General features: G+C 42.0%; 1 protein-coding gene across 1 annotated transcript; it reads left to right on the top strand.

Annotated features, from left to right (window-relative positions):
* The first annotated feature begins 1164 nt into the window (after positions 1–1164).
* On the top strand, positions 1165–13381 carry HMGCS1 (3-hydroxy-3-methylglutaryl-CoA synthase 1). The gene is made up of 10 exons (XM_065406598.1): positions 1165–1181; positions 5241–5698; positions 6228–6353; positions 8656–8820; positions 9514–9682; positions 9819–9989; positions 11406–11512; positions 12057–12182; positions 12712–12875; positions 13289–13381. The coding sequence occupies exons 1-10, from the start codon at positions 1165–1167 to the stop codon at positions 13379–13381; spliced, it is 1596 nt and encodes a 531-aa protein (XP_065262670.1).
* The last annotated feature ends 455 nt before the right edge of the window (positions 13382–13836 follow it).

Below are 13836 nucleotides of genomic sequence, written 5' to 3'. Positions count from 1 at the left end.
ATCAAGTGAGCCATCCCCTGTCACCCATTCCCACCTTCTGGCAAACAGAGGCTAAGGACACCATCCCTGCCCATCCTGGATAATAGCCATTGATGAACCTATCCTCCATGAACTTATCTAGTTCTTTTTTGATCCCTGTTGTAGTCTTGGCCTTCACAACAGCCTCTGGCAAGGAGTTCCATAGGTTGATTGTGTGTTGTGTGGAAAAAATACTTCCTTTTGTTTAAACCTGCTGCCTATTAATTTAATTTGGTGGCCCCTAGTTTTTGTTATGAGGAGTAAAATAACACTTCCTTATTTACTTTCTCCACACCAGTCATGATTTTGTAGACCTCTATCATATCCCCGTTAGTCATCTTTTTCCAAGCTGAAAAGTCCCCATTTCATTAATCTCTCCTCAGACGGCAGCCATTCTGTACCCCTAATCATTTTCATTGCCTTTTTCTGAACCTCTTCCAATTCCAATACATCTTTTTTGAGACGGAGGGACCGCATCTGAACACAGTACTCAACATGTGAGTGTACCACAGGCGCTATTGTCTGTTGTTCCTGTGGGTGACTTTTTATTGGAAACTGCAGGCTGCATCCATAGCCTCTATTTCCATGAAAATAAAAAAGCTTCCTCCACTGTGGGTCCTACTACTAGGGAAAGCTTCAGCCTCAGGTATCTGGGGATCCCCTCCCACCTCACAACACGGATCAGGTGTAGTGACCCACAGGCTGCAGCAGAAATACCAGATGTGGTTGGGTAATAGCTACTCAAGCCCCACCCACCCCTGGGGCGGCGGCTACTATTGTCTCTCTCCATTCCCATGACCCCGAACAAAGGGAAGGCTGCTGGGCAGGGCCGGAGCTTGTCTCTTCTCGCCCACGCGGCCCTGCTCTTGCCCGCTCCCAGCGCAGCTCTGCAGCACGGCCCCTCGCCCCCAAGAAAGAGCAGGCGCTGTGCTCTCCTCCACGTGCGGGTTGGGCTGGGCAGAGTCTGCACTGCAGCACTAACCGGCGCTACGTCACAGCACTACGAGGGGTGGAGTAGCCAGCTGGGGGCTGCCGCGTGGGTTGCTGCAACAGCGCGCGTGCGCATTTGGGTGACCCTCAAGGTGACAGCCGAGTGCGCGCTTGCGCACTCGGGTCTGCCCGCCTGACCCGTTCCGCGGGACGGCTATGGGATTCCGTAACGTGTAAGCGAGGGGGGCCGCTGCGGGGGGGCTCGGTAGGCGACGGGGGCCCCCGGGGGTGGCTGAGGAGCCGCTCCCTGTCCTAGGCGGGGACTGCTCCCGGCCCGAGAGCCCGGTGCGCAGGAGCCCCCGGGCCCTGCTGGGGGGCGTCTGAGACCGCAGGCCCCCTCCGGCTGCTCTGGGCCTCGCGCTCGCAGGGAGGGCTGCGGGCATGGGCCGGGACCTGCCCCGTGCTGCGCGGAGCCGAGCGCCGGGCTGATACCGCGCAGCGCTGCGGCTTGTTGTCCCGGCTGGGCTGGGCTTGGCCGCATGGCTCCGGGGCAGGAGCGGGCCGTGACGCTGGGGGTGCGGAGCGGGAGGCGGGGTGTTGTGCAGCTGTTGTTCTTTTCTGCCCTGTGCAGATGGCAGTGCCTGTGGGGAGGGGCCGGCAGAGGAGGGGTGGGGTGTTGCCTCCATTTGGGGGCATCCAGTAACCTTGAGTCAGAAGGACCCCGAGGCTGGATACTGACTAGACTGTCTGAGTGCCATGTTGCCTAGCGGACAGAGTGCTGTGCTTAGACTCAGGAACTCAGATACAGACTAACACGGCTGCCACTCTGAAACCTGTCAGAGTGCTGAATGACCTTGGGCAAGAAAGTCCACCACTCTGCCTCTATTTCTCTGTAAAATAGGGATAATGACACTGATTCCTCTTGTAAAGCGCTGTGAGAACTAGTGATGGAAAGTGCTAGGTATGAATTATTTATTAGTAGTGGGGCTTTTGTAGAGGAGGCAGGGTATGGGTGGTGGTTTGTTTTTGTTTTTTGGTTGAAGTATTTTGTCTTTCTGACATCCTGCCAGCAAAACCAAAGCTTTGACTTAATTTAGCTAGGCAGCATCAAGGCTGTCACTCCGAGTGCAGAAGTGGGGCCTGTAAGGATTTTAATAATTAATACTTACTACTGCAGGCTTGTATTAAACTCCCAAGGTTACAGCTTTTCTCTGACCTTGGCTTGGTAAACGCTGCCACCATCCAAATGCAACAAAACCCCCTTTGAACCCAGGAAGGAGCACTTGGGAATTCCTCCCTGTGGGGTGCCCTCAAACCCCCCCAAGAGCTGAAAAAGGAAACAAAGGAAATTAGCTGTGGCTACCAGCTAATCAAACAACATGCACAAACCTCTTAGGACACCAAAAATCCAATCCTGTTCTTAAAAAAGGTAAATTTTATTAAAAACAAAAAAGAAAATATATCTGGAACTTAAGCTTTTGCTAGATTTTAAAAGAGCAATTCCAAAAATCAAGCACCCAAAATAGCTTTCTTGGGGGTTCAGCTTAAAGGTTACAAGGAAACAAAAGCATCTGGGTTAGCACAGTGGAGTCCACAAGCCAATAAGAAATAAAAGAAATAACCCTAATCACATCTAGCTAAACATTCTGATCTACTTACACATTGGAATTCAGATAAGTAGTTCTAGGCATAATCTGATGACTTATAATCATACCTGGCTTAGTTGCTTATAGCATGGTTGCCCTGTCCCTTCAGCCCAGAGAGACAGACAAAGGGAAAGTTTTTCCCAATTTTAAAAAGTTCTACCTTCCCATTGGCTCTTTTGGTCAGGTGCCCACTTTTTTTTTTCTTTATCTGGGGGACTTTTTAACCCTTTACAGGTAAAGCAAGTAAAGAACAGCTACCAAAAGGGATTTTACAGCTAACTGGCTGGCTGGGTGTCCATTAAAGGGAGCTATCCCCCCACTTTATTTATTACAGGCAGTGTGTAGGCAGGTGGCTGGGATCCAGAGACCTTCATGGAACTGGCTGCTTTGGTCATCTTCCTGATATGAAGGGGTCCCATGTTTATTTCTTTAGACTAGAGGTTCCCAAACTTATTTGGCCTACCGCCCCCTTTTCAGAAAAAAAATTACTCAGTGCCCCCCTGGAAATCTACCTTCTTTAAGCGAACAAACAGAAAGATGCAGTGACGAATTTGCGTTCTTTTATGTATCTATATTTTTACCTACTTCCTACAATATAGTAAAGAAAGATGTGTTATTAGAAAAATATCGCCCACGACATCAGGTATACAGTGGTTTTTGCATAAGACGGCAAAAGACAACCAAACTAAAATACTAATGAAACTAATAAATTGGGTTTTGTTCTTTGCTCAGCATTAGATATATGTATTTGATATTAAATTGTCAAATATCAAACTAAATTTATCAAGAAATAATTAATTTAAAAAATAATCAATATGCAATTAAAAATCAGTTAATAGTTTTAATTTAGTTTGCCCTTATTTAAATAATTGTTCCTTATTAACACACGCCTTATTTACCAATTAACACAGATGATTCGATAGATATAAATAAATGTTAATAGTTAACAGTTTTTTTACGATTTCATTCCCCTGTTTTCGTTAATATTGTAATAAAAATATGACAAATATATTGACTGTACACTTCAAATAGTACTGTACCGACACAAGCCTGCTACGATTTTATTATTAGTAAGCACTAGAGGCACAGAAACGTACGGTAGATATGTAAGAAAATGTATAAAAATACTCACGTGTAAATTGCTGTTTTATTGAAACAACAATAATACAACTTGCTTTGTATGTGATCCGTAATCCGTAAAGATCGAAGGTATCGAATATGAATAAAAAATTTTAAATACGTATTGCACTATTGTTAACTGCTTTTTACACAATTCAGAAACAATCTAAATTAGATTTCATACATGTCGCCTATTTATAGTATCGTATTGTAAACAAGTCATTACACGCACACATTCCTGCTGATGCATGCTGGACTTCCCGACAATGCGCGACACGTTCGCCTGCCAACACTTGCTTGTTAAGAGCTGTTGGCGGACTTGACACCTGATCGGTTATAATTTGTGAATTTATTTGGAAAATAAAGTAATCACTACAACTTTAACTCTGTTACACAACAGATGAAACATGTACGAACGGTTTTTCAAAATTTTCTTATTCTCTTCTTTCTTTATGCTTCCACCGCCCCCTTATTTTTATTCAACGCCCCCCAATTGCACCCGAGGCTACTACTGCCCCCCTGGATCGTTCCAGCGCCCCCCAGGGGGCGGTATCGCCCACTTTGGGAACCTCTGCTTTAGACACTGAGAGCTGATGGGTCCCACCCCACAATGCACATCTTGATCCAAGTGCCTGTAAGGGGTAATAACAGGTCTCCAGGAGGGATGTGCAATTCAAAAGATCAAGATCTCAAATTCAACATTGGTACCTATTGTCACTGCAGTGCACTATTTTATTTTATTAATTTATCAGGGAAACACTTTCCACAATAAAGGTGGCATCAATACTGCAAAGATCCCCTGATTTGCATTCTTCAGGAAGTGACTAACTGAAAGGGTTTTTGCTCCTAAGTAGACAAATTAGAATACCAGCATAGTTACGTTCTGTGTCACATTTACTTAACCTAGATTTCACTTCAAACATTTCTACATGTAGTAGTTGCCCTATGGGTAGATCTCTGAGCCTAGATCTCTATGGCAGACCTCTATTTGGTACCCACCTTCTGTTGGTAGACTTGTCCTCACCTGAATCATCCAATTGACTTCAGTGGGCTTACTAATATGCATAAGTGTTTGCATCCTCAGGACTAAATTTGTATTTTTAATAATTACAAAAATTCTTAGTGGTGTCAAACCAGAAATTCAACTGACAATTACGAAATCAAAGAAACAAGTACAAAGCATCCACTAATAAAATGGGAAGAAAATAAATAACTAGCAATACATAAATAGAAACTTTAATTTTTCCTCTTAAATTTAAAATTAATTACACTTAAAAAAAAAAAAGATAATATCTATCGGGGAGTTAAGCATGTTTGTGAAGTGCACCTCTAAGGAAGATGAGTACTCCATATTGGTATGAGAGGGTAGGACATGTCATAGCAAGCAGCATTAGATAGAATATGTAGGAAATAGTTTTTCAAGGAGTTTGTAGGAAATTAGAAGTCTACTGCACAATTACTTATTAAAGTGAATGTGTCTAAATAAGCTTTAGTGGTGGTGTTTTGTTTTTTTTCTCCTCCTCCAAGCTCTACAACAATGCCTGGGTCTCTTCCTGTGAATGCTGAAGCCTGTTGGCCAAAAGATGTGGGAATTGTTGCCCTGGAGATCTATTTTCCTTCTCAGTATGTTGACCAGACAGAATTGGAAACATTTGATGGTGTGGATGCTGGGAAGTACACCATTGGCTTGGGTCAATCGAAGATGGGATTCTGCTCAGATAGAGAGGATATCAACTCACTCTGCTTGACTGTGGTACAGAAGCTTATGGAGAGGAACAGTCTCTCCTATGATTGCATTGGGAGATTAGAAGTTGGAACAGAGACAATCATTGACAAGTCAAAATCTGTAAAGACTGTCCTGATGCAGCTCTTTGAGGATTCTGGTAATACAGACGTAGAAGGGATTGACACAACAAATGCATGCTATGGAGGCACTGCTGCTATCTTTAATGCTGTTAACTGGGTTGAGTCCAGTTCTTGGGATGGTAAGTTTGTTGTCTTTGTTCAAAAGCTACATCTTAAGTCTTTGTCCAGTAGTCTTCCTAGTAACCACCTTAAATACACAGCACATAACTTTATGCTTGGATAGTAAGCCTTTTAAAAATACTTTATAAGATATAAGATTTCCTTTTCTATAGTTAAAAAATGCTAAGTAAAACAGACACTGGACTTGAGAGAGGTTTCCTGGGAAATACGCTAGACAGAAAATGTATACTTCCAAGATGACTTGCACGTCTAGGTTACACCTTGTGTAAATGTGAAATTAGAATGTATTGTATATGCTTTACAAAGTGATTCTGAGACACCTACTTATCATTGATCTTTTCTTGGAAATCTGGAATGCTCCAAGGAATGAAAATAAAAGGCGGAAATAAATTTGGAGAAGTGTCAGCTGATTAGAGCTCGCACAATCCTGCAACCATATCTTCCTGTAAACTGAAAAACTAAGCATTGCAAGCTAAAAATAAAGTTTCCCAGGGACTTCTTTCCATAGTTATTTCTTATCTTTTCCAGGTCGTTATGCGCTTGTTGTTGCTGGAGACATAGCTGTGTATGCCACTGGAAATGCCAGGCCAACCGGTGGAGCTGGTGCTGTTGCTATGTTAATTGGTCCAAATGCTCCTTTAATTTTTGAGCGAGGTTAGTCTCATGTGGAAAGATTTTAAAATGGATACCATATATGGGGCCTGCAGAACACTCTGAACTCCAGGATGTCCTGTACTGTAGTTACTGTCATTCCAGGCCTCCAGGGAGCCAGATTAACTTTTCTGGTGTTAGAACTTGCACCTTCTATCTCGGTCTAAACTGACTTGTTGCTGCCCCTGGCGGGATTCACCTGTGGGTGGAGTAGGAGGTACTGCCTGCCTTCACCAATGTGAAATACAAGGACTGCACGGTCTTGTCTAGTGCCGATCAGCGCAGTTTTCTCACGGGGGGGCTGTCAAATGATGAAAATCGACTTGTTACAGGCAGGATAGGCTAGATTCATGACGGAACTTAAGCGTAGTGATACTGAGCGTCAGCACACCCAATTTCTAGGAGCCTAGAAAATTACTGGGATTAACAAAACCTGGGTTAGGCACCTCTGGAGAAATGGTCTGAAGTAAATAGGATGAAATTCAATAAGGACAAATGCAAAGTATTCCACTTGGGAAGGAACAATCGGTTGCACAGATACAAAATGGGAAATGACTGGCTAGGAAGGAATACTGCGGAAAGGGATCTGAGGATCATAGTGGACCACAAGCTAAATATGAGTCAACAGTGTAACACTGTTGCAAAAAAAGCAAACATCATTCTGGGATGTATTAGCATGAATGTAAGCAAGTTCTACTCCGTGCTGATTAGGCCTCAACTGGAATAGTGTGTCCAGTTCTGGGCAACACATTTCAGGAAACGTGGACAAATTGAAAGTCCAGAGAAGAGCAACAAAAATGATTAAAGGTCTAGAAAACATGACCCTTGAGGGAAGGGTGAAAAATTAGGTTTGTTTAGTCTGGAAAAGAGAAGACAGAGGGGACATAACAGTTTTCAAGTACATAAAAGGTTGTTACAAGGAGGAGGGAGAAGAATAGTTCTTAACTTCTGAGGATAGGACAAGAAGCAATGGGCTTAAATTGAAGCAGGGGAGGTTTAGGTTGGACATTAGGAAAAACTTCCTAACTGTCAGGGTGGTTAAGCATTGGAATAAATTGCCTAGGGTGGTTGTGGAATCTCCATCATTGGAGATTTTTAAGAGGAGGTTAGACAAACACCTGTCTAGATAATACTAAAGTGGTGGTCTAGATAATACTTAGTCCTGCCATGAGTGCAGGGGACTGGACTAGATGACCTTTCAAGGTCCCTTCCAGTCCTATGATTATTAGCCCAGCGGTCTGGGTACACACCTGGAGTGTGGAGACCCCTTTCCCCTGAGTGGGAAAAGAGATTTGAACAGGGATCTGCCACCTCTCAGATGAGTGCCCTAACCTCCTGTATTTTGGGATATTCTGATGTGGGCCTCCCTCAGTCTCTCCTGTTGAAATTGTTCCAGTTTGGATAAATAATAAGAGTAATTGGGCCAGAGAGAGCAGCTAAGTATAAGAATGACTCTGTAGCCTGGTGGTTAGAGTGCTCACCTGGGAGGTGACAGACCCAGCATCCAGTCCCTCTACAGCAATTATTCTAATTATTTATCCTCAGTGGAATACCTTCAGTAGGAGAGACTAAGGGAGTTGTACATTAGAATAGCCCAGTAGTTAGGGAACTCACCTGAGAGGGGCCAGATCCATGTTCAAATCCCTTTTCTCCCCTTCTGGTGGAGGTGGGACTTTGAACTGAGGTCTCTCACAACCCTGGTGAGTACCCTAACCATAGGGCCAAAAGTAATGAGGGAGGTCATCCCCTATCCCCAATGCCTGATTGGTGTATGCCTGCTTATATGGGCCTGATGTGGTAGGCGAGGTCTGAGGACACCTGCTGAGTTGGACCCCACAGGGGAGTTAGGTGGAGAAATGCCTATTTTCCCCTAGTTCATGAATCGCATTGGGACTTAGGTGTCAAAAGGTCTAGAGTGGGGTGCAGTTCACATGCTCAAACAGAAACATAGGCACCTAGGGAACTTTTACTGCACAAATTCAGGTGCTAAGTGAGTTTAGACATCTAGACGGTTCAGCAGCAGCTGAGGTGAAAGTTTTGTGAATCACTGGGGCCTGATTCTGGGACTAAGGCACCTAAATCCTTTTGTGAATCTAGCCTGGTGTTTTGCCAGCACTTCCACTCTCACCTTAGTAGTGAGTGATCTGGAGCTGTATGTCAAACCGCCATGGATGTGAGAATTCACTACTAAGCTGTCTGGCCAGCACCAAATCTTATCTGTATGCCACTAACCTGGGGTGACATGTATTCAGGTTGACTTATAAAGTGATTCTCTTAAGCAATCTTTCTTTCTTTATTTAAATAGGACTGCGTGGGACCCATATGCAGCATGCCTATGACTTTTATAAGCCAGATATGGTGTCTGAATATCCTGTAGTTGATGGTAAACTATCTATTCAGTGCTACCTCAGTGCATTAGATCGCTGCTATTTTGTCTACCGCAACAAAATCCGTGCTCAGTGGCAAAAAGGTATGTATTACTGTAAAATGTTTACAGGCATCGGTGGCAATCTAAAATTCTATTTGCCAGAGCACATAATGAGAATGCAATATCTGTACAACCGCATATATCTGTATATCCAGCCTAAAGAAATTTTAAATAAATATTAAATAAACCTCAGGGAAGCAACATTGTCACCAGGACTTTGGCTAGTTTATACCTCCAGTGTAACTTGCCCAGTGGGATGTAAGTGTGTATTTGCTTTTTTAATGATCCCTTAATCCTGTGACACTGAGATTTATATTCAATTGTTCAACAATTATACAGAATCAATATAAGCATTTTGTTTCATATTTATTGAGCAGCACTGTTTTGGAGATAAATAACTACCTCCTGCCACTGCTAAATCTTACCAATGTGCCAAAATACCATTCTGCTTTTTTTTTTTTATGTAGCACCACAATCATATGTCAATTTACAATACAGGCACAACTTGCCAATTGTTATCTGAAGAGCTTCTTTGATTGCCAGAAATAACCTTATATTTTGAAATGCAAATAACTGCAGTGCTTCTAGTAACTTGCCAGCAAAGGCTAGGTTTTACAGTAACTTCCTGGATGCTACCATACTATAGTTTGCTTTTTTTTTTTAAAAAAAAGTGGCTAATGTGAGCAATTGTACACGTATTGTTACAACTTACTGTGCCTTTTTTGCCTTTTCCAGAAGGAAGTGACAGAGACTTTACCTTGAATGACTTTGGCTTCATGATCTTCCATTCTCCATACTGTAAACTTGTACAGAAATCTGTGGCTCGACTGTTGTTGAATGACTTTCTTAGTGACCAGAACGCTAAAACAGAAAATAGTATCTATAGTGGCTTGGAAGCTTTCAGGTGAGAACTGCTACTATCACTTAATTAGCCTGAGGAAGAAGGGAATCTAAAATGTGCTACACATCCTATATGCTTCTCCCTTTCAGCTGTTTTAGTGAGTAGCAGCAGTTTCTAAACCTCATTATTTTTTAAATAGGGATGTAAAACTGGAGGATACCTATTTTGATAGAGATGTGGAGAAGGCCTTTATGAAAGCTAGTGCTGAACTCTTTAATCAGAAAACCAAAGCTTCTTTACTTGTATCCAATCAAAATGGAAACATGTACACCCCTTCAGTCTATGGCTGCCTTGCTTCTCTTCTAGCACAGTAAGTATAAAGCCAGAAAAGTAAGAAGTTGTGACTTGACATGTTAACTCTTGAAAAGCTCTAGAAACATAACTTATTCCCAACAGGCTTACTGTAACCAAAACAAACTATCCCCCAAAAATCTTTTCCCTTGGATGAAGTTCAGGTAGCAATCTTTTTTGTTTTGTTTTTTGTTTTGTTTGTTTTTTTAAAACCCAAACATAAGTTTAGCAAAGTGCTCTAGATACATTAATCATGCAAATGAAGTGGGAAAGCAGGCTGTACACATTCCAGGGAAGGGGTTGTCCTGATTGCTGTCTTGTGCAAGACAGCATACTAACAGTTGATGGTGAATAAACATAGTTGCATCAAGTATCTATGCCTTGGATTAGCAAAACAACATTTTAGATAATCCTTGTAAACAAACAACCCCCCACCTGATTGCAGTCTTAACCTGAACAAGCACACACGGTTGCTGGATTAGGGATCAGAAGCCTTTCTTATCCTGCCACAGGTTATGCAGGGTTGATTAGATGATTACTAGAGGCTAGTTGCAGCTCAAATGGTTCTGCATGCATACTTAATAATGTGAAACCAGCCTACGCAATAACTAATTTGTATGTACTCTTGTCTCACATACTTCATCCGTCAATCTTTTATGAGTTGCATCCAGAAATAGCTGCTTCCCTACTATCCAAACTAATTAGCCACTGACTAAACTTCTCATTTACTAGCAGACACCTCTCCCAGCCTCCAAACAAGTTAAGAGGAGAGAAATCAAGACATCTTCTCTTCCCCCACCAAAACAAGCATACCCAAAGAGCAACTTCCTTTGTTTCTTTGCAGACCGTTCCAGCTAGCATCAGCTGTGGTGCAGCCACTGAGACTGTGACAGCACCAAAGGGAACTCTAGCAAGCCCACTCTTTAGCATCGACTTTCTCTCGGCCTTGGCTTTTTAGTTTTCTTAGAGGTGGTGATACGCTTTAGGCATGGAAAAAGCAAATAACCTGAGGATTGTAATGTTCTGGACATTATTTAACCTCATTCCATTTAAATTAGTTTGATGGTAGCTGCACTGCAGAGTCCTAAATCTTGTTTCAAAGATCATTCTATAGTGCTGTAGATGTACGTGGCACTTCTCAGTTAGAAAGTGAGAAGACCCCTTCCCTGAGACGTATACAGTCTAATACAGGCAATGCAATGTGTAGATGCCTCATCATGAGAAGTAAAAAAACAAGGAGTGAGGAGCACTCTTTGTATTACTTGTTTTCTGTATAGGAACTGTGGCTTGTAGTCTGAGATGTGAGCTGCACCGTTCCAATAAACTTTGGTCTTAGCAGGCTTCTCCCTGGAAGCTAAATATCACACTTGGTTATTTAAAATTGGCACTTAAGCGTAGTTCTCTTAATTCTTCTTAACTGTTGTTTGATGTACAGGTACTCCCCACAGCAGCTAGCAGGACAAAGAATTGGTGTGTTCTCCTATGGCTCTGGTTTTGCTGCTACACTCTACTCCATTAGAGTTACACAGGATGCCACACCTGGTAAGTTAATTTGACTATAGCATTTCTCATTTGGATAGCTCACCTGAAAAGTTGGCTACACTAAAACATTGGTATAAGCAGAAATGCAACAGACTGGCTAATAGTGATAGAAGTATTTTTGTACCATTGGGAAAAGACTAAAATTCAAGATGCTGTCTCACCATGTTCTAACTCTCAAAAGGCTAGCTTTATAAGGGAGGAATAGCTCAGTGGTTTGAGCATTGGCCTGCTAAACCCAGGGTTGTGAGTGCAGTCCTTGAGGGGGCCATTTAGGGATCTGGGGCAAAAATCTGTCTGGGGATTGGTCCTGCTTTGAGCAGGGGGTTGGACTAGGTGACCTCCTGAGGTCCCTTCTAACCCTGTTATTCTATGATAATGACTAAAGCTATAATAATGTAATTTTGTGTCCCAGAGATCATGGAAATTGCATATTAAAATACAACTATAGTCTTCCAGTTTGTACGAAAGTCCTTTTGAAATATTAGTGCATTGACATTTACTTATGATGTTAGCATTGACTTAGTGGAGGTCTTGTGTGTTCCAGGTTCTTCTCTGGATAAAATAACTGCTAGCCTTTCTGATCTGAAAACAAGACTTGACTCAAGAAAGTGTATTGCACCAGATGTCTTTGCTGAAAACATGAAGATTAGACAGGAAACGCATCACTTGGGTAAAAGCATTTTCATATAAAGTAAATTACAATGTGCTTAACAAAGTAAATTCCTGATATTGTTATCAAATCCGTGAATTCAGTTAAGGATTGAAGTCCAGGGCTTTCTAGTTTTTACATAATTTCAATCAAGCACTGCAGCAGTTAAGTATTCATGGCACAATTTGAGCTAAAGTGAAGGCCATACTTTGGTATTAGTACACATGCTCTTCTGCTATTGCAATTTGGAAAGAGGCAGTGAATATTACAATAAACATTAACCATCAAGTTTCAGAGGGGTAGCCGTGTTAGTCTGTTTCAGCAAAAACAACAAGGAATCTTGTGGCACATTAAAGACTAACAAATTTATTAGAGCTTAGCTTTCATGGGCTATGACCCACTTCTTCAGATGTATGGAGAGAAAATTACAGTAGGCAGGCATAAATATATAGCACAAGAAAAGTTGCCTTACCATCTTTAAGGTGCCACAAGACTCCTCATTATTAACCATCAACAATCAGTTAATAATATTTTACTGGTTTCCTCATAGCCAACTACATTCCACAGTGTTCAGTGGATGATCTCTTTGAGGGAACGTGGTACCTAGTGCGAGTGGATGAAAAACACAGAAGAACTTATGCTCGACGTCCAGTGCTGGGTGACGGGCTTTTGGAAGCAGGAGCTGAGGTTGTCCATCCAAGCATAGTTCATGAGGTGAAAATTCTGTATTTTTGTTAATAATTGATGTAAATAGCAAAACTATTTCTATATAGTGGTGCTATGCAAATCCCCTGTAAAAGGAGGACAAGGGGCTGATAACTTATTTCCATCTAATTTGTTAAAATAGGTAAAATAGGAGCCAAAAAATCAAAGATAGACATTTAAAAAAAAATCCCACCTGCAGAATGTAAGTTTTGGTGCAAGAGAGACTGAGTCAGTTTGTATATAAACCAAGACTGCAGAAACATCCAATCAAACTTGAATACCTAAAACCAAACTTTCTAACTAGTGTAGCGTGAATTTTGTCTGGTAGATAATGCTGGGAGTCTAGGAAGAAGCAATGAAATCTAAGAGCAGGAACTGGAAACTTCTGTTTTTTAAAACTTTTTTTTTTTTTTCCTCCTCAGCTTATCCCGAGCCCTGCTAAGAAAGTGCCAAGAATCCCTGCAACCACAGAATCTGAAGCTGTTGCTGTCTCTGTTTCCAATGGAGAGCATTAATACACCTCTGTGAGGTGTGAAATTAATCAAAATGGGCGTGTGGTGGGAAAGGAAAAGGGATTAAATATTATCTAAATTTCACTGTACAGAAATATTCTAATTGGAGCATGGAAAACTGTTTAAACTCCTTGAGAGGCTTTGTTTAATGTGGTTTCATAACACTAAAGCATGAATGTATTGGAAAAGAAAAAGGCAAAGGTTCGGAGGGCTTTCATAACTCTGGATGTTGGTGTGGTTTTAAAAAAAGGTTCAGGAATGGGTGTACCAATTATAAGATCTTGGTAACTGGACACAGAAAAACAGGAATTTTGCTTGACTTCCCAATTTTTTTAGTGAAACCTAAAATAGGTTTAAATGTGCATGCACAAACTCCCACCCTGGGAGTAAAATTTTCTAAATGGAGGAGGGAGGAACGAACGGGTTCCCTCCTCTCCCCAAAAACTGACCAAAAGCCA

Source organism: Emys orbicularis, chromosome 6 (assembly GCF_028017835.1).
Source record: "Emys orbicularis isolate rEmyOrb1 chromosome 6, rEmyOrb1.hap1, whole genome shotgun sequence".
NCBI classification, from domain to species: domain Eukaryota; kingdom Metazoa; phylum Chordata; order Testudines; family Emydidae; genus Emys; species Emys orbicularis.
This window is presented reverse-complemented; position numbering and strand designations above follow the sequence as displayed.